This window comes from Centrocercus urophasianus, unplaced genomic scaffold (genome assembly GCF_019232065.1).
Source record: "Centrocercus urophasianus isolate 14NV4802_14NV808 unplaced genomic scaffold, USGS_Curo_1.0 seq_22, whole genome shotgun sequence".
NCBI classification, from domain to species: Eukaryota; Metazoa; Chordata; class Aves; order Galliformes; family Phasianidae; genus Centrocercus; species Centrocercus urophasianus.
The window spans coordinates 6,693,411-6,715,020 of NW_024884778.1; the positions used below are offsets into that span (position 1 = coordinate 6,693,411).

Here is a 21,610-nt window from a genome sequence, read left to right on the forward strand (position 1 = left end):
TTATTTTTAAGATCATCATCACTAGTGATAAAACTTATGGGAAGAAGCGATCATACTTCCTATTTGTATGCAGCAATGACAAACGTATGCAAAGTAACTCAAATGAAAAAGATGCAATTGCAGGGATACATATGCACACGCACAGTGGACAGGCATTTTTAAGAGCCATTTCAGCTATGTTTAAAAGCAGCAGCAAATTCCCAAGTTAAACCACGCTATTTACTGCAGGGGAACCTACAAAACTTATTTTTTCCACCTATTCCCTTTGTAAGAGCTTAAAATTTATTCACATCTTGCAAATAATCACATATTTGATTAAGCACATGCTTACTGTGAAGCAATAGAGAGCATAAATAACCTACCCTGGATTTATTACATTTTGACTTTTCATCAACAAACTTCTGAGATTCTAATCTTCATTCAGCAGATAAACATTTCTGATGGGTCTCAAAGGAAAATGAAGGATAATAAGCAGCACACCTAAGCAAAGCATCCATCACCTGCAGACTCAGTGCACATCAGCTACAGCAGGCACCGACTTACACACGGTTTGTCCATGCGATACAACACCAAAATCCACCAGGCTGTGAATACAAGATGAAAGCTTTATTTAAACTGTATCATATTGTATCAGTGGATTATAATCCTCAAGGAAACAGAATATTGCAGTAATGACGATTTGAGCATTACAAATATGTTAAAACAGCTTGCATTTGGGGTGATATTTAAGGTCAAGTTGTATCTGAACACAACTATTAAAATATTATGAAACTTAACATTATGGAGTAAGTAATGTTTTCTTTCAGACATAACCCTCTAAAACTGCATTCCATTTTTTTCCCCTTATTTTTCACTATCAGCAAGCTCAAAGTGAGCACCTATAACCCTGGCTGCACAACGTGAATGAAATAGAGAGGTGGAATTATCAGCTCTGCCTAGAGCCTGGCTCCCAACTTCTATGAACACGTGACCTGCAGAAATATAACCGAGAGGAACCACAGCGACAAGCATCATGTATCCAAGCCCTTCTGTTATCTCATATACACCCTCAAATGAAACCAATAAGCTTGAGAAGGACTCAGTGGAATAAGAAACTTCCTATCCCAGGGAAAACTTACATGCTCTCTGCTACTGCCCCTACTGCCAGAATGGCTGAGACAATGAAATCCTTGGGAATGTGAGGATAAAGGTGACAAAATGGGTGAGCAGGCTGTGCTTCTAGGCTAGTCCTGTGCTTACTCATCCATCCACAAACCCCCAAAATTGTTTCTTCTTATAAGATTCTTGATCATTAACTTACAAACAGGCAAAACCATTTGTTTTTTCTCCTGCTTTTCTCTCCCTTGTGTTCTCTGACCCACTGGGAAAGCAGCAGAAGCAAGAAGCAGGACCACTGTAGCTTATGCATACATATGCTTTAGCACAAAGGGGCAAGCAGCACATCAAGAATGCAGAGTAACAGGTTACTTTCAGAGTAAAAAAAGCCCTTTACCCCAGAACAGATAAAAAGCCTGGGATGAGACAGTGGGATGACTACACTGAATTCATCTTCTTGAAGCATTGGCATTGAGACAGAAGAATACTCACTCATTCAAGATCTCATTTAATGCCAGTATTAAATCATGGCAGTATAGATCAATGTATAGTTTTTGTTTTGGTTTTTATCTAAATACACTTAAGCTATTACAGGAGTGCTTTCCCAATGTGGATCTACCCAAAGGCAGGTGGCAAGCCAGCTCAGCCACACAGAAATGGCACCAGGTATAACAAGAGATACCATAATGTCATGTGCTCTGCCACTGCTTGCCCCAAGCTCTGTGACACATCAGGACACACCTGCCTTCTACCCTAGCAGCCCTGCTACGTGCCTCCTTGCACCTATTGCTTTGCTGTTTAGCTCATACACGACTGCATTTCCACCTTCCAGACCACAGGCCAACAAAAAGGCCCCTGTCAGCCAGAGAAGATGCCTACACACATTCCTACTTTAAAAGTTTCCTCTCTATTTTTATTCTAATCAATTTTCTGGACCTGTTCCTATATAACATTCTATCTGCTAGCTGTCCTGAAGCTACAGCACAGAAAAAAATGTAATTTCCTTTTCTGAAAAGATGACAAATTTTAATGTTCACCTCTCAGCCTGATAAAAGACGGGGAAAAAAAAATCAGAAAGACAGCATCCAAGTATCTAATGAAGTATCTAATAATACCTGACAGTTCAAACTATGTTTGTTACCAAGGGAATTGCTTTTGTCTTTATTTTTACAGCAGTTAAACAACGGCACAGAGCCCTTTTCTCTCCGGCTGCTCTTTCCTCACAGCACACGCTGCCTGCCTTCCACCAGAAACCAAAAGCAGCAAGGAAATGGTGAGCATCTGCATTGTGTCCCAGCGTTTAGGCGGAGTCCAAAGAGATAAAGACCCAGATTATTCACACGTATAAAGTTCTTAGGGGCCCAGATTTTAGTTTAAGCGATTTCCCTTTCCATGCAAACACCGGGATGAGCCCTAGCCTTTGTTAGCAACAGCTCGCCCACCCCTTTTGTGGGAGAGGGGCACTGCATGTAATTGCTTTTCCCCTCCTGTATGTTCAACTGATTCCAATTATTTGCGTTTTTAAATTGGAGCTCAATGATTCGAAGATCCACACACATTCCCACCAAATCAGACTGAGAACCACGTTGAGATCTCACAGAAGAAAATATTACCAAGTTGTCTTTGTGACAGAACACTGAGTAGGTATAAAATTGCAATGGTCTCTCTGCCAGGTTTTTTTAAGCTCTCTGCTAGTAAGATGAAAGCCTAATTTGATATTTTTGTAGTTATATAACAGTTCTAATATTTTGTGACATTTTGTATTGTGACACTATAGATGAAATTGTCATCGGACTGACACCCTTTACTGTTTATTCCTTAATTACAACTGTTAACAACACTGCAGAGAAGCGTGCTAATCTGCCATCACATATTATGAAAACAACGTTATTGTTACAAACACCAACACCCACTCAACAGGATATTTCTAAGATGGCAGTTTCTGTAAAAACTTATCAGTTTAATGGACACTTTAAAAGAAAAAGTTTTAAATGAACTCCTAGCATTCCCACTGAAAATATACAACATCTTCAAAACTGAAGTTTTACTCTTTTTTTTTTTCCTCCTGTGTGCAAATGATACTTCGACTAATTGAAATCCAGACAAAACTGACTGCCTAATTTCAGGAAGGAGCACTCATGGATACTGGTCCTTCAGGTTCAGCCAGGCTTCCTAGAGCTCCCAGCCAGAAGTCCATTCTCTAGTTCAGACTGAACTACAAACTCCCCACCAACAGCTCATCAACCTGTGAATATCTGAGCTATGTTTAATGGACAGAACACGTGTTCTTCAGTCCACAGGTCTGAGCCAATTCACGTATTTATCAATAATGCTGCTAGAAACCGAGTTTCAATAAAAGTACTTCCCTAGTCTAGCACAAAAAATATTTGTATCTCTAAGTAACACGGAGATGCATTGATCAGTTCATTAACAGATCAGCAAAAATTAGTAATTACAATTTTTCCAAATCCCCAGGCTCTGGCAGAAGTCAACTTCTTTTATTCCTGTTTCAGATCAGGGGCTGTTGTTGTCCCAGTCAGAAGAACATTGCAGCATATAAGATTAAATTTTAGCAATATATCGACTCCAGCCCAGGTTCTCCCTTCCTTTCTTTAAAGCATCCTTCACATAGGAAGGGTGAAATTTCTTCAGGCCAAGTCACAAATCTAGAAGCCTTTTCCAATGAACTCTGAAAGAAGATGTGGAGGAACAGCTCAGTGGCTGAGAAAGAATCTCTGCAGCTTCTGTGTGTTTGGTTGTATGACAGCTGCTGCAGGCAACCTTCCTGCTTGCTCCTATCAAACTCCTCATGCTTAAGTTAAAGATCTCACTTATAGGATGCCACCATAAAGAAAATAGCATTAAGCCTAGGAGCAGCAGAAAGTTCCTAAGGATTTGTTTGTATTTTCTTGTCTTTACTCACACGTTAGATAGCACGAGGCTGGGAAAAGCAGCAGCAGTTAAAGGAGAGAGGTGCAGAAGCAATAGAAGTGGCAATGCCAAAAACAACAACAATCAGGGAAAGCAAGATATGCAAATTCAAGGTGTTCTCCCCACATCCGCTATCATGAATGTTTCCACACAGATCACTGCTGCTGAATCAGGACTGATGCAAAGTGCCTGCCCTTCCCACTAATGGCAAATTCTTCCTTTCTGCTTCATCCACAGACATCCATGCAACAGAGATGAATACAGTGTAGAAAGATTATGTATGAATATACCTTTAGTTATCACACTTACACAGAAAAGCAGAGGATTGCAAATAACCTAAGACTCTTCTTATATTGAAGCAGTGATCACCTTGGTGGGTGATTTGACTTTTGGTCCAAAAAGCCCCCTTCAGCAGCACTGCTTCTCTCATTGTGAGGAATTCTAGTTTAAGCTCTCCAAAAGCAGACGCCACCATTCAAACTGAAGTTTTACACGCGGAGACAACAGAAACAAATTACCCAGTACAGTTCATTTTCATCTCAAACAATTTACATTACCATTTAATGGCATAATATTACATTCTATAACCTGGATGATATTGTCTGCTCAAACCAGAGTTACAAAACAAAATCAGAGTATTTGTTTTTGTGAATCTTCTTCTGGGTAGCTTATGTTGTTCTGCTTTGTAGTTTTCAGTTTCTTAAAACCAATGGGATATTCTGCTCTTCCTAAAAGAAACTCTTCCCAATTGGGAAGAGAGTCTTTTACTGAAGCCCAATAGAGAGTCTGAGAAAGACATAAAAAAAAAAAAAAATCAACTTTATTTCAAAATCTGCATCAGCATGTTTACAAACAATAGATATATGCAATGGATTTTCAAATCTTGCCTTATGAGTGAAGCAGTTCAGGAAAGAATAATGTACTTGCACACAAAGTTATCAATCTCTCATACGACGCAAAACACCAGACTGGAAGGATTTCATCTTGTGGCATGAACTGTGAAGTGACTGAATCTGCCCTCTTGTGGTAAGCACAGATTAATTCAGACCCTCAGCGTGCCTTCAATAAAATACCTTCTGTGATTCTAAGCTTCTCCAAAAGCAGCTTTTGTATTTAAATACATGCATTAGTTGCATTTAAATTTGAAATAAAAAAAAATAATCTGCTTAATGCTATAAACAGGAAGTGCTATGTAAGCTGCTTTCCTTAGAAAAGTTTGCAGCAATGCAGCTCAAACTATTTGAGTAAAATTTCAGCTGTGATAAATCAGTGGCACAGTAATTGGCTCCAGGATTTGCATCACGAAAGGAAAAGGCCATCTAGTCATCTCGTGGTCAGAAAACAACACTGGGTTATCTAACTCTGTGCGTTACTCAGTGCCTCTGACTAAGAAACCTGACTTCCATTCTACTGCTAGGACGGACATACTGACCGTATTTTGGTGCTAGCACTCAGGAGAACTGTGCTTCTTCTAGAACTTTGAAGAAGAAATGCTTAGTGACGCCTCTTCTTTTTTCTCCACAAGATAATGTGATCAAGAGCCAGATGAAACTTACACATCCAATTCTCTAAGGTAAGTGGAGGTATTTTGAGATACCTATGTTCATTCAGTAAAAAGTAATTTTGTAGCAGAAAACATGTACGGTGCCATATGCATTTTGTTTCCTCTACTTGTTTAAATATATAACGTTCACTTTATAGTACTCTTCTACATCTTTCTACAGAGTATTAGATTCCTGGCTAATCATCCTGATCCTTACATGTAACTCAGATATAACTACAGCTCTTGCAGATTTACAAAAATATTTTCTTCAACAGATTTACTCAAAGAATCTTTTTTGACAAGCATATGTGCTGTCACACAAAACTACTCTGACTTAGCAAGCTGGGGATCCATTACAGCCATAACTTTCAAAGTATATTAATACAGACACATATATGGCTGAGTGAAATATGCTCAGAAGTGTTTTGGAGCAGAGCACACACCAGAATTTTGTACCATGAAAAAGTTTTCTTTTTCTACTATTTATAGCACTCTTCTTTAGAAGTACAAAAAAGGCTGAAATAGGATCTTCTGCTTCAAATAGTAACATCGTTTTCTCAAAAATTCTACCACTATACCACTATGCTAAAGAGCACAAAGATCCCTGCAGCTATCAGCTCTGTGCTCTCAGTACATGTGGACTTCAGTCTACATCCCATAAGCAGCTTAAGCACCTAATACAGGACAAAGACAGAAGCTGAACTCCTAGTCCAAAACTGATCCAAACAACTCTTCAGGTGCCTTGAAGTCCTCTAAGAGTCTAAAACTCTACATCTGAGCACAGTCAGATCGGGCTCAACCAAGTACTTTGGCATTCAGTGTCATTCAAGACATACAGGTATCCAGGAAGAACATTTGATTTTTCCTAAAAATTTCTTAAAACCCCACTAAAAGGGCATTCTGAGAATGTACCTTGTCACAGCCGTGGGAGTCAGCCATTTATGAACTAGAAAGGCAGACAACATCTTTTAACAGTAACTAAACCAAGGAATGATGTTTCTCATTTAAGTAGCAGCCTAAGTATTACAACACTTGCCCAGCAGGTGTGAAATCAACATACAATACACCTCACCATCAGATGAAAACATTACAGTTCGTACCTTTCCTCTCCTTTGACAGCACACAGAATCGTGTGGGACATGCTATGTTTGTGGAAAATAACTCACTGCATAATGATGAACCCACAAATCACTGGTGCAAGAAACACACGCAGGACTATGATTTGGTGTCCCTGTGGTTAGATGTTTAGTTTCTATCAGGAATAAGCTGTGTTCCTACTTCTGCTCCTAAGAGTGCTCCTGTCCTCCTTACTCATTCATCGCAGCGCAATACTGAGAAAACGGTCTTGAGATTAGAGAACTGAAACTGGTGTGTTTTATCAGAACAACATTTTGTTCTCAGAGTAGCAACTTCCTCAAAATTGCCATCTTTAAATAATGCTTCAGGGACTATGAGTGAGAAGAAAAATCCCAGGTTTAGCACTACTTCTCCTGGGATCCTGTACGACCTGATAAAATAACTGTGAGAAGTGAAACCTTCTCTGTTCAAGTTGATAAACTGTTGACTCTGAAATGTAAGGATGACAACCTGCAGCACACTGAAAACAGGATGTCTGTGTAAAACAAAGCAGCTCTGACATAACAGTCACAGTAGTCATTGTAAAAATTGAATTTTGTCAATATCATCCATTTTCATTTTTAAATACAAGTATGTAAAGACCTGAAAGCTACAAAACATTTCCACCAGAATGCTCCAGAATCTAGGGACCTTGCCCTAGAAGTTAGGTTCAGCTTGCTGCACAGCACACAGGCCTTTGGCTATACCAGTCACTGGATTTTAAAATCAATTATTTTCACTTTAAGAACATGCTTGGGGGGGATGGGGAGCAAAATATTTGGTAAACAGCAACAAAAAGACAGAGTTCTAGGACTTACTTCTAGCTTAACAGTATCGGGATGTGGAAGTAAATACATTCTTTCTTGCAGCTTTTTTTCTGCTGCTTCTATGTCCTAAAACACAGGCAAAGCACATTTTAAAAACACAGTGGGAATATTAAAAGGAAAATATACTCATATAAAGACATTTAGATTAATTAAGCTAACTCATTAAACTTAAACAGTACTCAAATAACAACACTGGAGGTTCAAAACTTTCTCTGCAGCCATTCTGGAATCTAACTTGTAAGATTAGGAACCGACAGTTTCTAAATGCTTACTGTAACTTTCTGATAAAAGAACAAATGTTTTACCACATAGGTTTGTTGCTGTGAAGCACTGCTGTTCTGTCTGAACGCTAAAGTAAATTACAATTAAATTCCATTCTCTATGATTTACAGCAATGTAGAATAGAATGGTTTGTTCTGTGCTGCATGAAAACTGAAGTATGTATTCTAGCTACTGTAACTGTAAAGTAACTAGGCAAATTATGTGCAAGATCTTTACTTCTCAAGACAAAGATGACTTGCTAATATGCATGCATAACATGTGCACAAAAATGTAGAGCTGCAGCAAGCTGTTCACCAGACAAACTTGGATGACAATGCACCTCACATAGCTTTCTTATAAAAATCAGTATTTGGGTTTCTGCTTGCCCAGTGGATGTGTGCTGGATTCACAAAGGCCTAAATAAATTTTAAAAACAGAAACAGCAGTGACAAACAAATAAAACCCATCACCCCAAATTAGCCCCCTTCCCCCTTAAAGTTCTGACCCATTCTTGTGGGCTTAGTTCCATACCCAAACATTGAAGAGATTGAGTGGTGGGCAGATGAAGAGAGACAGAAAGGGACGTGGGAGTGGGGTGTGAAGAAGCCAAAGCTGAACAGAGTGGAGGGGGAAAGAAAGTGTAGCAGATGGCAGAGTTGGGAGCAGAGAGCGGGTGTGAAGAGTACAACAGAAAAACTAAATGAGAGAGGAAATTCCCCAAAGGGACTTCCCAAATATTCACCACCACTGCTGCTGAAAAGAAGAGTGTGATTCTGGAGAAGCATATCCTCAAGAGAGACCAAACATGATTACTCGTGTTGAATAATAGCCAATACGAATACATCAAAAATAAACAGTGCTCAACTTCAGTTTAGTTTGAGAAACATGGCTCAAATTCAGCTGGTATGGTTAATAAAAACAGAAACCTGTTAGCTCAGGTTCAACTTAGTAACACACTCAGTTCATTCACTCTACAGTGTTCATCTTATTCTATTTCATTAAACCCTTTTACACCATGACTAAATTCTCTTGCACATTCTTAGAAATCTAAGTAAAAGTCCCCTTTCGTACAGGGGAGTTTACAACCTTGGAGAAGCTAAGGGACATTTAAGAACAAACTTAGATCTTGGATTTATCCAAATCCCAGAAGCAGCAAGTGGCTGCCTCTTGTCAGGTGAGAAAAGAGAATAAACATACACAGGGAACGTAAGCGAAACCAGAAGCCACCTGAAGTCACAATGTCAATAAAAACAATAGAAGACATAAAAGAATTCACTAAACTAAGTATGGACTTTGTTGCATGTGCTTAGAACAGACAGACCATCAATCACACTGAACGAAGCTCATCTCAGTATGGCTCTGATGAAGGCTGGAGAAGATATCACCACATCCAGAAGAACTATCAAGCACTAAAGTCTGTTTCATGTTCTCCCACAGGATTTCTGCCCTTCCTAAAGGAATTTTCACAGGAAGGAAGAGCATCAAAAAATAATTTCTTTAGCTATTCAGTTAAGGGCATCAGAATGTTTATGGTCATTGGAAATTTATGTATTCCAAGCAAAAAAAGGAGAGAGCAGTTGTGCATATATGTTTAGTGGAGAAGGTCACTTTGGCATAGCCTAGATATTGGATGTGTCTTTTTGTTGCTCACTCGAGTTTGTGTTGTGCAGTCTATTGTCAGAATACTGATTTAATGACAGACAGTGAACAAAATTTTTGCTGGAAGGTGTAGTATGCTTTAGAAAAATAACTAAGATTAGATGGCATTTCTTTCATGTCTATGCAACCAGTGAACTTTGCAGGGAAGAGGAATCTCCATCTTCAATTATAAATAAATACATTGGTGTAAGTTTCTTTGGAAAAAAAAATAGCAACAAATTTAATATGTCACAATATAGAGAGAAAAAAAAAAAAAAAAAAGAGAGCATCTTGCAGCACTTTCCCCTGAAACTACAAGGTCTGGAACAAAAACAATTCAAGACCCTTCCCCAGAGGTAAAATGGAATGCATGACAAACACATCGCTGTTAGGGGACCAAATTCAACTGTCACTTATATTGATAAGAGCCTGGCAGAATCCCACCTCAGTAATTCTGCAATTACATGCCCGTACAGGAAATCAAACTCAGTCTAAATTACTTACATAGTCAGTACTAAAAATCAAAGAGCATATTCCCTATTTTCTATTTCACGATATAAGATGCTGCACCAAAATAACAACAGAACTGATAAACCAGAAATGTTACTGACAAACAAGTCTCATAAATTAGATTGTAAATACTGGTCTAATTTCTGCTTTTGTTATGAAAACATTATATAAGCACCAGATGATACAGATTTCTCTAATCTGCAGTATCCCTCTAAAGACATTAAGTGAAATACTCTGACAATTATGTTAAAATGCTGCACAAGTGCTTATAATGCTAAAATTTCAATTAAAAAAAGATGTTTAGTTCCCTGCTTCCTGCTGATTAGAAAATAAATTGATCTTGAAATGCTTTCCTGTGCATAAATATCAACTAGCACTGAGAAAGAAAAATGTCTCTTCCTATGATCACATATTGAAAACTGATTTTGCTTACATGCAGAAAAACAGAAATGCAAATAAAAATATAACACTTCATCATGTCCGTGTATTTTTTAGTAGGCCAAATCAACAACTCTCCACATGGTAACTGTGAAATGTACAGTGCCTGGTATCAGGAACAATATTCTGAAGCTGGCACATTAATCAGTCTTGTTTTCAAGCGTCTCATGTATTACTCTGCAGAGATTTTTTTGTTCTTTTCTATTCTGTTATCAGAAAGCATCTGCAGGAGTGCACGTCTGTTAAAATCAGTATAAAATAAATAGATTTAAACTGATTTATGCTACTTTATCCCGCCACAGAATTTGTTTTGATACATATGTTTTTGCTTTTTTTTTTTTTTTGTACAAACACCAACATTTTTGACACTTGAAAGGAACAATTTTGAGGATGTGACAGAAGATGGCAAATATCTGTGTAGCTGCAAAAATATTTACACTCTGTATATGTCTAAGTTATTGTTAACATTTCCAATACAAGTTTTCAGAAAATATATCCTGCATTTCTTATGCTTGCCTGTGTACATTAGCTGAGAATGCACTGGTAAAATAAAGATCATTTATAAAAAAAAGACAACTAGCAATATGAAAAATAGATCTACGGTAATTATAAAATGGGAGTCGTAACATGAAATTACTAAAGCAGAGGAAAATGAACTATGATGCAAGAAAATAAACAACTCATCCCTTTCTATCAACCTCACACTGAAGCACCTACATAGTCCATGCCCACTGCAGAGGCATTTGATTGCCCCAGCCCAGCATGCAGCAGCTGACTGGAGTCTGAGTTGAAGTCCTCCCTCATCACACAGTATTTAAGAAGGCATCACACATTAACTGTTCTGCCTTATCTGCCACTCCCTAAATATAGCTTCCATTAAAATTCAAAGAGAGCTTGCTTCAGAATCATACCCACCTAAAATGCGAATGTTTTTAAACCTTGATCAGGTTCTGCATGAAGAAGCAAAAAAACATTTGATGGTAAAATAAAACTTTTAATTTTCTAGAGTAAAACTTACAATTTCAAAAGATTCAATACACACTATATGGGATCTTAATAACTAAGAGTTGAAGAAAATGCCTGTGAGAAGCAGATGACCATTTTTCAAATGCATGCTCATGTCAGTGGTCAAGTGCCATCTCTTCAAACTCAGACGCCTAAGCTAAAGCTCAATTAGAAATTCTAGCATTCTAGACCCCAACATCAAACTCAGATCTTCATTTCCAGTTCTCAAACATCCACTTAACTAACCTAGAAAACATAAACTGTACCCAAACATGACAACAGATATATAGAACAGCTATTAACATTAACAGTATCACCACTGAGAAGAACCAGAAAGACCAAGCATTGATTTTACAATACTTGCAAGTAATATTCTTGAAGTCATTCTACCTCTCCTTAAAGAAAAATAACTGAGGACTTCTTCCGTAATTTCACACAATCACAGCTGGACAACAGTTCCTACCCTGGACTAAAAGCATCTTGACCTGGGCAGCACCCATTTCCAAACATACTCCCAACTCTTGAATCAAAGTGTTAAGGTCTTGGAGTCTAGTTACACTGAGGCTGTCTTAGGCAGAATGTAATAGCACGTGTTGCATCTCTGCAAATACTTCAGAAAAAAAAAAAAAAGAGAGACAGCAGCTGCCACCACAAGGCTCAAATAAGAAGGGCATGTAAAATAGGTAGTAGTGCCATCCGATAATAGAGACTTGCCATTTGATACTTTTGGTCAAGTTCCAGAAGAGAAAAGAGAATATAGGAGAACTCCAGTGATAGCAACAGAGCAAACATTTTTTTTAAAATTATCTTAGCTGCATAATCATGACATTTCAACTCAGTTCCTGGTAGTTGCAGAAACTTACATTTAAAAGTGCTGCATTCCTTCTACGAGCTGCATCAGCTGCTTGAGTTTGCCATGTCTTTTTAGTCTTTTTGTCTCCTAGATAAGTCTCCATCTGCTGTAGCAGCGCTGATCTCTGAGACAGTCTACAAAGGAAAACATTTTGCTAAGTGGGTAGAACATTTTGCTCAGGAGCTAGAAAATAACCTTTTTACCTTACCCAGTTTTCTCAAAACCATGGGGCTAATTAAGCCCGCTGTAGGGTGGGTGTGCTGGGGGAGGGAAAAGGTACAGGCAGACACCACCTGCTGTGCTTGTACGAAGCTATAATATTGCAACCAACAGTCCTCATATGCTAAGGTGCTTAGAAGCACTGAATTTCCCAGAAGAGGAAAGACAGGGTGGGCTGGGGTGACTTGATCAGTACTACTCCTGTGCACCGGCAAGTTGTTATAACTAGCTGTTATAAGAAAAGCAGAGTTTCCTGACTATTACTGTATTTGCTTCACAACCTTAGTTTAAGGGGTGAAAAAGATGCAGCTCAATAACTGAGGCACAGAGTGACAATGCAAATACCTTTCCCACAGAGGAGCTCAGTGGTGACAGGAGGTTAACAATGGAGATCTTAAACCAGTACCATCATCACAAGTCAAAAAACCTCATCAGTCTAAATACTCTCACCAGCAATGACACTAATTCCAGCAGTTCATGAAGGAAGAGTGCCACCTCCTGGATCACTGGCCCCTCAGTAAAATACTACCGTGCTCTCTAAAGGTCTGATTAAGTGTTCAAAGGATGGAAACGCGAGACCCCTCTGGACCACAGCACAAACTGCTGTGGGGCAGGCCCAGCCACTGAGGAAGTCACTTACATCTCCTCGTGTCTCCTAGCCAGATGAACTTCCTGAGCCAAATAGGACGACATCTTCTGTTGCTTGTCCAGGTTTTGTCACTGTCTTAAAGCAAAACCAAGTGAAATTAGAGTCCTCCAAAGGCATGCACAAACACTTGCTTTTCAGTAGCAAAACATTCCAAGGTAACAGTTGCATGCATTATATTTATATAATTTATCAGCCACGTAAATAAAACTCGCTTATAAATTTTAATAGCATAAGACATTGTTACATTGTGGTTTGAACACAAACACATGCACCACGAGTGTCCACCATACACATTAGGAAAACCTTATTGAATTCTAACATTTCTACTTGGGAACTAAAATTTGACTTCCAACCTTCAGATTTCATAAAGCTTTCTCAAACGTCACCTGCTTACAGCCACCACACACAAAGGCCCTCAGAGGTCCCCTCCAACTCTAAGGATTCTATGACTCTGTCATGTGCTCACATAGTTTGTGTATCACTGTTCACAGCAGTGATTTCGGGCTTCATGGTGATACTATGAGTACAAAGTTGCAATTGGAGTTCACACTACGCCTCAAAGTGCCTCCTGTGAAATATCACAGAATGAAAGGGACCTGGGAGGACCATCGATTCCAAACCCCTTCCTAAAGCAGGTTCCCTACATGAGGTTGCAGATACACAGGTAAATACAGGCATGATTTAACAACTGAAGTCAGTGAACCAGCTTAAATTTCGGGCCCTTGAAAGAATTAGCTCTTCAGTAAAGTAACAGAAGATATCTGAACAGGGGGTTACGTGCACACCTTGATGGCTCTGGGGTTCTTTTAGCTGTGGTGGGATCAGGTGCCCACTGCCCACATTGCGGCTCCCAGCACTACTCAGAAGCTTGGAGGCGTTTTGCCGTCAATTAATCCTTTCCACCTCAGAAGCGCATTACTGTCCCAGAAATCAGCCTCAACACCATAAACCGTCACATGAAAGGCGGGAGAAATAAAACGCCAGGCAGTCAGAACACCTATGAGGGCACGTCCGAGACCACTCCTAACTCTGAAGCAGGACACACGTGACTTCGGCACAAACTGAAGTGTTCTACCTCACCCAGCAGACTCCCCGCCCTTCCGCTCTGTTTCCAGCGCTTCCCTTTCCCCTCAGGAGGTCCCCATCACCTCCATGCTCTCTTCCTAAAAAACCTAGTTTACCTTCAGCCTTTGCAGCTTGCAAAAGCAAAGCCACCTCTCACCGTGGCCTCCGCGACGCCGCCGCCACCCCCCTGCTGGCTGCCATGGAGACGGCCGGAAGGGCGGGGCTTACCCACCAGCTCGCTATGGCCGCGTCGCGCCTCCGCGCTCAGGCCTGCCCCCTCAGCTGTGATTGGAGGGATGGGAGGAAGCAAGAGCCAATCAGAACCGGGGGCGGGCAGAGGGGCGTCTCGCGCAGTGACCGTTACCCCTCAGAAGGCGTGGAGGCGCCTCAGGGTGTGGCTGTGTGGGAGTTTCTGCTGCGCGTTTGGCGATGGTTTGGGCTTTGCGTTCTAAGCCTCTGAGCGCTACTGAGGCTGATTCCTTCAGACTTCCGTTAAAACACATTTCTTTAAGAGGCACAATTAACCCACTTTTTGTGTTTCGTCCTTGCAGAAAACACGAGCCAGGAAACTGTACATCAAATACCATATGGCTGTTCAATACAACTCCCATTTTCTTCATTTTTTTTCCCACTGTTGTCTGACAAATTTAAGCGCACTGACGGTGCAGGTGGTTTCTAAAAGAGTTCATTTTCCCAATGCAAACATTCTCTTTTTCTGTTAGGAGACTTCAGCAGGAACCTGTCCCACTGCTGATCAGGTTTTCCTTGTGATTCCTCAGTTCCTTCTCTTTTCCCTCCTTACTACAGCATGCGGGATAAATAGTCCATAAAATCTTCAATTTACTTGGAACGCCATTTCCACGTTCTACTGAGTTACACCAGTTGTCCTTAATGGCAGCAATCTCTCCCTTTTTATTTTTTTTGGTAGCATGGTAGCATTTGATGAATTCCATAAAGAGTGGGCACAAATTGAACTTTGTCGTATGTAAACCACTGCATATGTCATTTGTAGACAGAAAGCAAAGAACAAGAACGTTTTTGTTAAGCTGCAGGTACTGTCAGTTGTTCAGTGTTGTGGGAGCAGAGGATGGAAAACGTAACTTCTTAATGACCTCTTTATATGACAGTGGGGTGGAACAATATGTCAATAGCTAATGAGCTATAAACTATGGTTTTGTTTTGTTTTGTTTTGCTTTTCATCAGAAATATAGCCTAACCTAGTTTAGTTCCCAACTTGTCAAGAACACAAGTTCTAAACTTCCTTTAAAAAAGAAATCTGGCACTAACAGTCAAAAATCCCCATAGCAGGCTGCTTTGAATAGCTGGTTCCTTGTATTGCAAGGCAGCCACAGTGAAAGCCTCGAAGGGCATTGCAGAAATGGGGATTTATGAATGGGGTGGACTTACATGACGAAAGACATTCTCTTGGTGGTTGGCAACCCTGCACATAGCAGGGGGGTTGAAACTAGCTGATCATTGTGGTCCTTTTCAACCCAGGCCTGTCTATGATTCTATGATTCTTGCAGACCTCAGTGTGCTGGCACCTAACTGAAATGTGCTCTGTAGATTATTATGCTTCCATCCCTCTCCGTTTCCAATTACACAGGGCATTTTACGTAATCTGGTAAATTTCTTTAAATTTCTTTCAGTAAAAATACATTCCGCCCCCCCCCCCAGAAACAGTCATCTCTTCATTAAACGCATCTATCTGAATTTACTGTTGCATCACTAATTAAATAACAACAACAAAAGATCTTAAAAACTAGTTACCTTTATCTGAGGCCCTGAGATCTGATTTTCCTGCCCTGCTGTGCAGATGTCAGAGTGCAGTCTGACATCAGTTTCGCTGTTGCTTGGTTGCAGTCTTTTCAAACAGTGTTATGCATGAGAGCTGTTCTCCGTATAGTCTGTGAGTGACTAAATATGGATTAAGGACACACTGTTAGTACTGAAACTAGGCATTATGACCCTGTGTGTTTTCTTAGCCCACACGCTTCGGTTTTACTCTGAAAATGTAGGGAAAAGGGTTTTCGGAGTGAAATTTGTGAATTGTAACACTAGGTGGCACTTAAACACAGCTAACAAAAGCTCTTAAATCTTGAAACGCACAAAACCAGACAAACACATTCTGCTATAACATGCAGTTAATTACATCCTCAAAATGATGTCTTGGATTGATATTACTAAACAAACATGTATAAAATGTAATTACAGACAAGTGAAATAAATACTGTAGGCTTATAATTGCAAGATGTGGGTTTTTTGCTTGTGATACGCTACACACCTGTGCGTAGTTTATATAGCTAGTATTTTATGTTGTCATTTTTGTTGGCATTTAGAAGGGCATAGTTTAGCTTTATGTGCTTTTATTTACTGGTTCCAATTTGTGCCATATGTCAGTTTAAAAAAAATGAATGTTTTTATGTATTTGGATTTTAAAACTGGAGTATTTCAATAGGAAAGTCGTAAGGAAGGACTTTTTATACAAAACCACTTAAAAAACTACTTTAAAAATGCACACACTTAATTTTTTTTTATGACTGCTTTGCTTTCCTCTTCTTTCTTTGCTTGTATCTCTATTGCTATAACAGTTTAACAGCTACTTGAAGGTCCCAAGTGTATCTGCACATAAACATTTCTTATGTGATACTAAGATATTCCAGGCCTATGGAGCAATCTAAGAGCCATGAAATTCCATGAGAGTAGCTTGTGGCCACCACCTTGGGTTTGGCAGGTTTTCCTATCGACAAAGTGGAAGACAGTTGGCAGCATTTCAAGCAACTGCACAACCCCTTTGCTAAGCTACTTGAAGTTACAACAAGCTAAAAAAGCAAAGATGTTCAAGGAAATGTTCTCCTAGCAGGGAGAAAGCTAATAACGCATCCAATGTTAAAAGTTGCATAAACTGCCTTGTAGTTCCTCTCTCTCCTTGTGTTCCAGTATTCAAGGGTTGGTGTCAACCTTACCATTGGCACATCCATGCCGTTCTCTGGTCAGGGTTAGTTAGTTGGCTTCACTGCAGTACTAAGACTTGAGCTGAGAGGAAACTCCTAAGTTGTGAATGGCAGGGCGACTAACATCGTGTTCCAGTACTTGCATTTTGTTATTTGGTAGCTCAATTGATTTCTGATACATAGGATGAAGATAATCAGCCCTCAGCTGAAAATTCATTGATCCATTTGTTTATTTATTTCGTGCTTTTGGTTAAGGTGCTTTTAGGTTCTGGAACTGTATTTCCAGTAGCAGTTGACACAGCTACGAAATATAAAATAGCTTAGGCAATACCTGAGACAGTTTACTGATGTAATTGTCAAGCAGATACCACACGTGTCCTAACAGGTACTTTTCATATTTAGTTTTTATGGTATAGGTTTTTTTTTTTAAAAGATTTCAAGAAAACAGTTTGGTTCTTGAGTAATAACATGAAGGCTTCTCATCAGAAAAAGGGAAATCAACGGGCCTCAACTGACTTTAACAGATGTACAGGTAGTAGAATGTTTTACACGTAATTATAAAAACTATTTACAGTAATTAGCTTGAATTTAATTGCTTCTCAGCATGTTAGGATCATAAATTACAGCTTTATTTCAAACAACTCCTGTTGTCTGTCTAAGCTGAACACAGGGAACCCAATGAAAACAAACACTTGTAGAACCACAATTCTCTGTTCCTATTTGAAGTCTGTTGAATGGGGATGCTTTGCTCACTTGGACCTTGCAGGCAGCACTTCACGACCCACACAGATGACGTTACTTCCCTTAGCACTAAAAGTGTTCTCCTGTGAGCAACAAGACCACCACAAGATTGCCATGGAGCAAGCCAGTGCCTGCTGATGTTCACCTGAATCCAACCCCGTGCAAGCACTGGTTATTTAAACAATTGTCCAACTGCTTCCAGCTGACTGCACTATTTAGTTTTTGTCCCCATTTTTTCGCCATGCAAATCTGAACAAGAGTGCTGTATTTTTTAATTTCAGTTCAGATTTTGAATGCTTTTATTATGAATTTCTTCAACCCCTGAGAGAAATTAGAGAGGCAACAATGCTTGTCTTATTGCATAACACCAACATTTATTGACAATGAAAACAGCAGAACTTGCAAAAGAAGCCAGTTTCTAATAAACCCTTTTACTAGTTGTTGTTACAGAAGTTGAATTTTTCATTTTTGATAGAAAAAAAAAAAATTCTTCTTTTTTAAAGAAAAGTCACTCAATCTTTTTGGGAAGATGTATTAAATGACTTTCCCCCCTTTACTAAATTTAGTCTTTTGTTGAATTGTTTCAGTTCCTATTAAACCTTCACCAAAATGTGCTTTCTATTATGTTTCTTCTAATAGGTTTCTCAGCCTTATAACTGTAATAAATTTGTCAGTCTAGCTTCACTGAACACTGGACTCCTAAATCCTACCACAACAGATTATAAATATAACCATTTCTAAACCCTTTCAAGAAGTTCTACCCTTTCTTTCAACTCATTTTATGTACTCAGCAATTCAGTGAAAATAACCTTTCAGAGTCATTCTTTAAACTTTCCTTTTTGGTGATAGCACAGTCTAGTCATTTGATCAGTCAGTCAGAAAGCCTAAGTTCTGCTCCCGTCTCTGCCACTGTGGATTCAGAGTCGGAACCATCTCACTTAAAGTTTCCTTAGGTGTTCATTTAGAGGAAATGACCAACTTGACCCATATAGGGCCTGATTTTCAGAGCAGCTGAGTGCTCAGAACTGCAATTTAAATCATTTTGAGTGGTGCTCCTTAGCACTGCTAAAAAAAATCATGCCCAAAGGCATTTTGTTAGGTAACCAGAATGGAAAATCCTCAAATGCAGCCTTTATATCAGATTTTTTAAAGAAACAAATATCCTTTGTTTGACTAATCTCTTTCTTCTAATTTGCTTCCATGGTCTCATTTCTTTTCCTTTTCCTTTTCCTTTTCCTTTTCCTTTTCCTTTTCCTTTTCCTTTCCCTTTCCCTTTCCCTTTCCCTTTCCCTTTCCCTTTCCCTTTCCCTTTCCCTTTCCCTTCCCTCCCTTCCCCTTCCACTTCTGCTTTCCATTCTTTTTTGTTGGTGGTGAAGAATACTGTTTTCTTCAGGGCATGTTTTAAACTTCATATTAATGAAAACAAGGCTTAACAAAACCTTTAGAATGTTAATAGCCACACTAAAATCAGAAATGCAAGCAGCATGATCACACAAATCTAAGAAAAGCAGAATGAACGTAAATATCTGAAGCCCTGTATCACAAAATGAATCAAGTTTGCTTTGTAACACCATATAACAGATGAACAGGAATGCGTCATATTTACTTTGTATGAGTGAATAGGAAGTAGAGAGAGAGAAGGGTTGTCTAAGTAGCGTTAAACTTGAAATAATGAAAAATTCCAGGGGACACAAATAATCATGAGTAGTCCCCAATTACAACATATACTCTGTCCTTCAATTTAAACCCCCTTGTCATGCCTACCTGTAAAACAGCACACAAAGGAAAAGATGGACTATTTCTCTTGTCTTTCCCTTGGAGAGAATTAGTTAGCTGAGCTTGTTGCAAGCCTGTTAGGGTTCTTCCTACTTGTTTGAGCAGCTGTAACTGTTGTGCTGTTTTTCTGGTCATCTGAGTTCAAGAAAAATGGATTCAACCCAAAGAGAAAACTTTTAGGATGATGAAGATAGTGGAGAAACTTTGCAATAAACCACACAGTGCAGAACTTGGCGGTCTGCTTTCATTTGCCCTCCAAGGCAGCCTTCTTGCAGTTATCACCAAAGCTGTATGTGTGTGAAGTATTGCTTTGCTATCCACACATCGGAAGGTTAATTTTTTTTTTTAATCTCTGTGTTGTGAAGATCTTTCTACCTGCATAGGCTTCCTAATGTAAACTTCTATTTGCTCTGATCTCAATGTGAGCTTTACATTACAAAGTCCTACATGACGTTTGCTGTTTGTCTGAACCTATTTCATAGCCTAAGGCACAGAAAGACATGTGAATTTAAATCTGAGCTTTCAAGTTGGTTTTCAAATACTTATCAGTTTAAAATATTAAAATAACAGCAAGTTCTAACAACATTCTCAGGTTTTCTTGCCCAGTCGAGCATCTTCAGCTTTGCTGAAGAGGGCTCTATTTGTTATCAGAATTAGGGACAGCACTGTAGAGTCCAGGGTTTAAAATAGCTGGATGAAAATGTCAGTGCTGCCACTGACATGGAAAGGGTCAATGCTTGGTTTTCTGGCATTTGTATTTCGGCTTAAAGTAGTAGAGGAGATTTTCCTTGGACAGGTGACGTAGTAAACTTGATGGGAAATATGATCAAAGAAATGTAGTCTAAGGAATGAGAAAATTACTTTCCTTAGGAAATATCTTTTATTTTCTTCATTAAACCATATCACCGAAGGGCATTGGCTGATGGCTAGATCTTCTGTTACTGAAAATGGTTTCTCCCATTTATGACAGTTTTTTTTAGGAAAATGTTTTTCTACATAAATTCGCAGTCTGTGCATGTGTGTATGCACAGCTTTGCACAAGTGTGCACATCTTTCTTTAACATCTCCTTCAGTAATTTCTGAAGTTGATCAACTGCAGCCGTTTGACTCTAAGGTTACTGGCCTCAAAGACATCACAGTTCAAACAGTTCTGTGAAAATAGATGGCCATGCAGAGAGGAAGAAAGGCTACAAAGACAGCTTGGCACTTAATATATGTCAAATGCTCCACACAGGATTTCTCCTAACAACACAAACTCATAATAAACCAGGTTCTGTTATTCAAAGAGCTGTGTATTTACTTAAAATTTTATTGTATTTAGAGCGACTGATATAAAACAAGTTTATATAAGCAATCAAGCAAACTTGTGATAAAATATGGACTGTCATATAAATCAAGCAGTTAGTGAGATATCGTAAGTTTCCTCTCTGGAAATGGCTCTCCATAATTGGCTAATCTCTCAGAATAATTTGTGATATCTTTTTATACGTTATGCCGACTGGAATAGTCAAACAGGGCTGATTAAAATTATGCTCCCCCAGTTCTACTTAAAATATGCAGTTCATAACTTTTATACACTTTGGTTTAGACTGTTCTAGATTTCTAGAAGAGACTTCTGACTGCACTACAGGAAGCACAGTCAAAGGAAGAAAATTGCTTTCAGTCTCTGTGCATGAGAGACTGTGCTTGTCTTATAGAAAGCATCATGGAAACAACATTAGGATCCATGGCCCAAATCCAACACAGCAAAGTGCTCAAGGTCCCTCTCTCGTACCCTCAGTTGTACCCTTAATTGTAATCTACTTGTTCATGTAATCATAATTTTTTAGTAAAGTGTTAAAAATTCATTTTGAAATGTAATACTGGCAGATAGAGGATCATTTCTAGTGTAACTTGATTATTTTGTATCAAGCCCTCCTGGGCTTTCTGGGGCACATCTCCTGCTGAAGATATAGTGCAGAATTGGAAGCAGAATTAATTTAAAATAAA

The 21,610-nt window shown here is 39.1% G+C and overlaps 1 protein-coding gene across 1 annotated transcript; it reads right to left on the reverse strand.

The window, feature by feature from the left end:
• Positions 1–585: 585 nt before the first annotated feature.
• Positions 586–13,162, reverse strand: CUNH3orf14 (chromosome unknown C3orf14 homolog). Its single transcript, XM_042823827.1, has 4 exons — positions 13,077–13,162; positions 12,228–12,351; positions 7,504–7,578; positions 586–4,812 (listed from the first exon to the last, which is right to left on the reverse strand). The coding sequence occupies exons 1-4, from the start codon at positions 13,127–13,129 to the stop codon at positions 4,657–4,659; spliced, it is 408 nt and encodes a 135-aa protein (XP_042679761.1). The 5' UTR covers positions 13,130–13,162; the 3' UTR covers positions 586–4,656.
• Between the last annotated feature and the right edge of the window lie 8,448 nt (positions 13,163–21,610).

Bases quoted from the DNA above. Each gene is read 5' to 3' on its own strand.
- CUNH3orf14 (XM_042823827.1), bottom strand. From the start codon at position 13,129: ATGTCGTCCTATTTGGCTCAGGAAGTTCATCTGGCTAGGAGACACGAG. The intron at 12,352-13,076 runs GTAAGTGACTTC...TTTCCTTTGTAG, and splicing joins GCTAGGAGACACGAGGAGAT to ACTGTCTCAGAGATCAGCGC. The intron at 4,813-7,503 runs GTAAGTCCTAGA...TGTCTTTCTCAG, and splicing joins CCGATACTGTTAAGCTAGAA to ACTCTCTATTGGGCTTCAGT.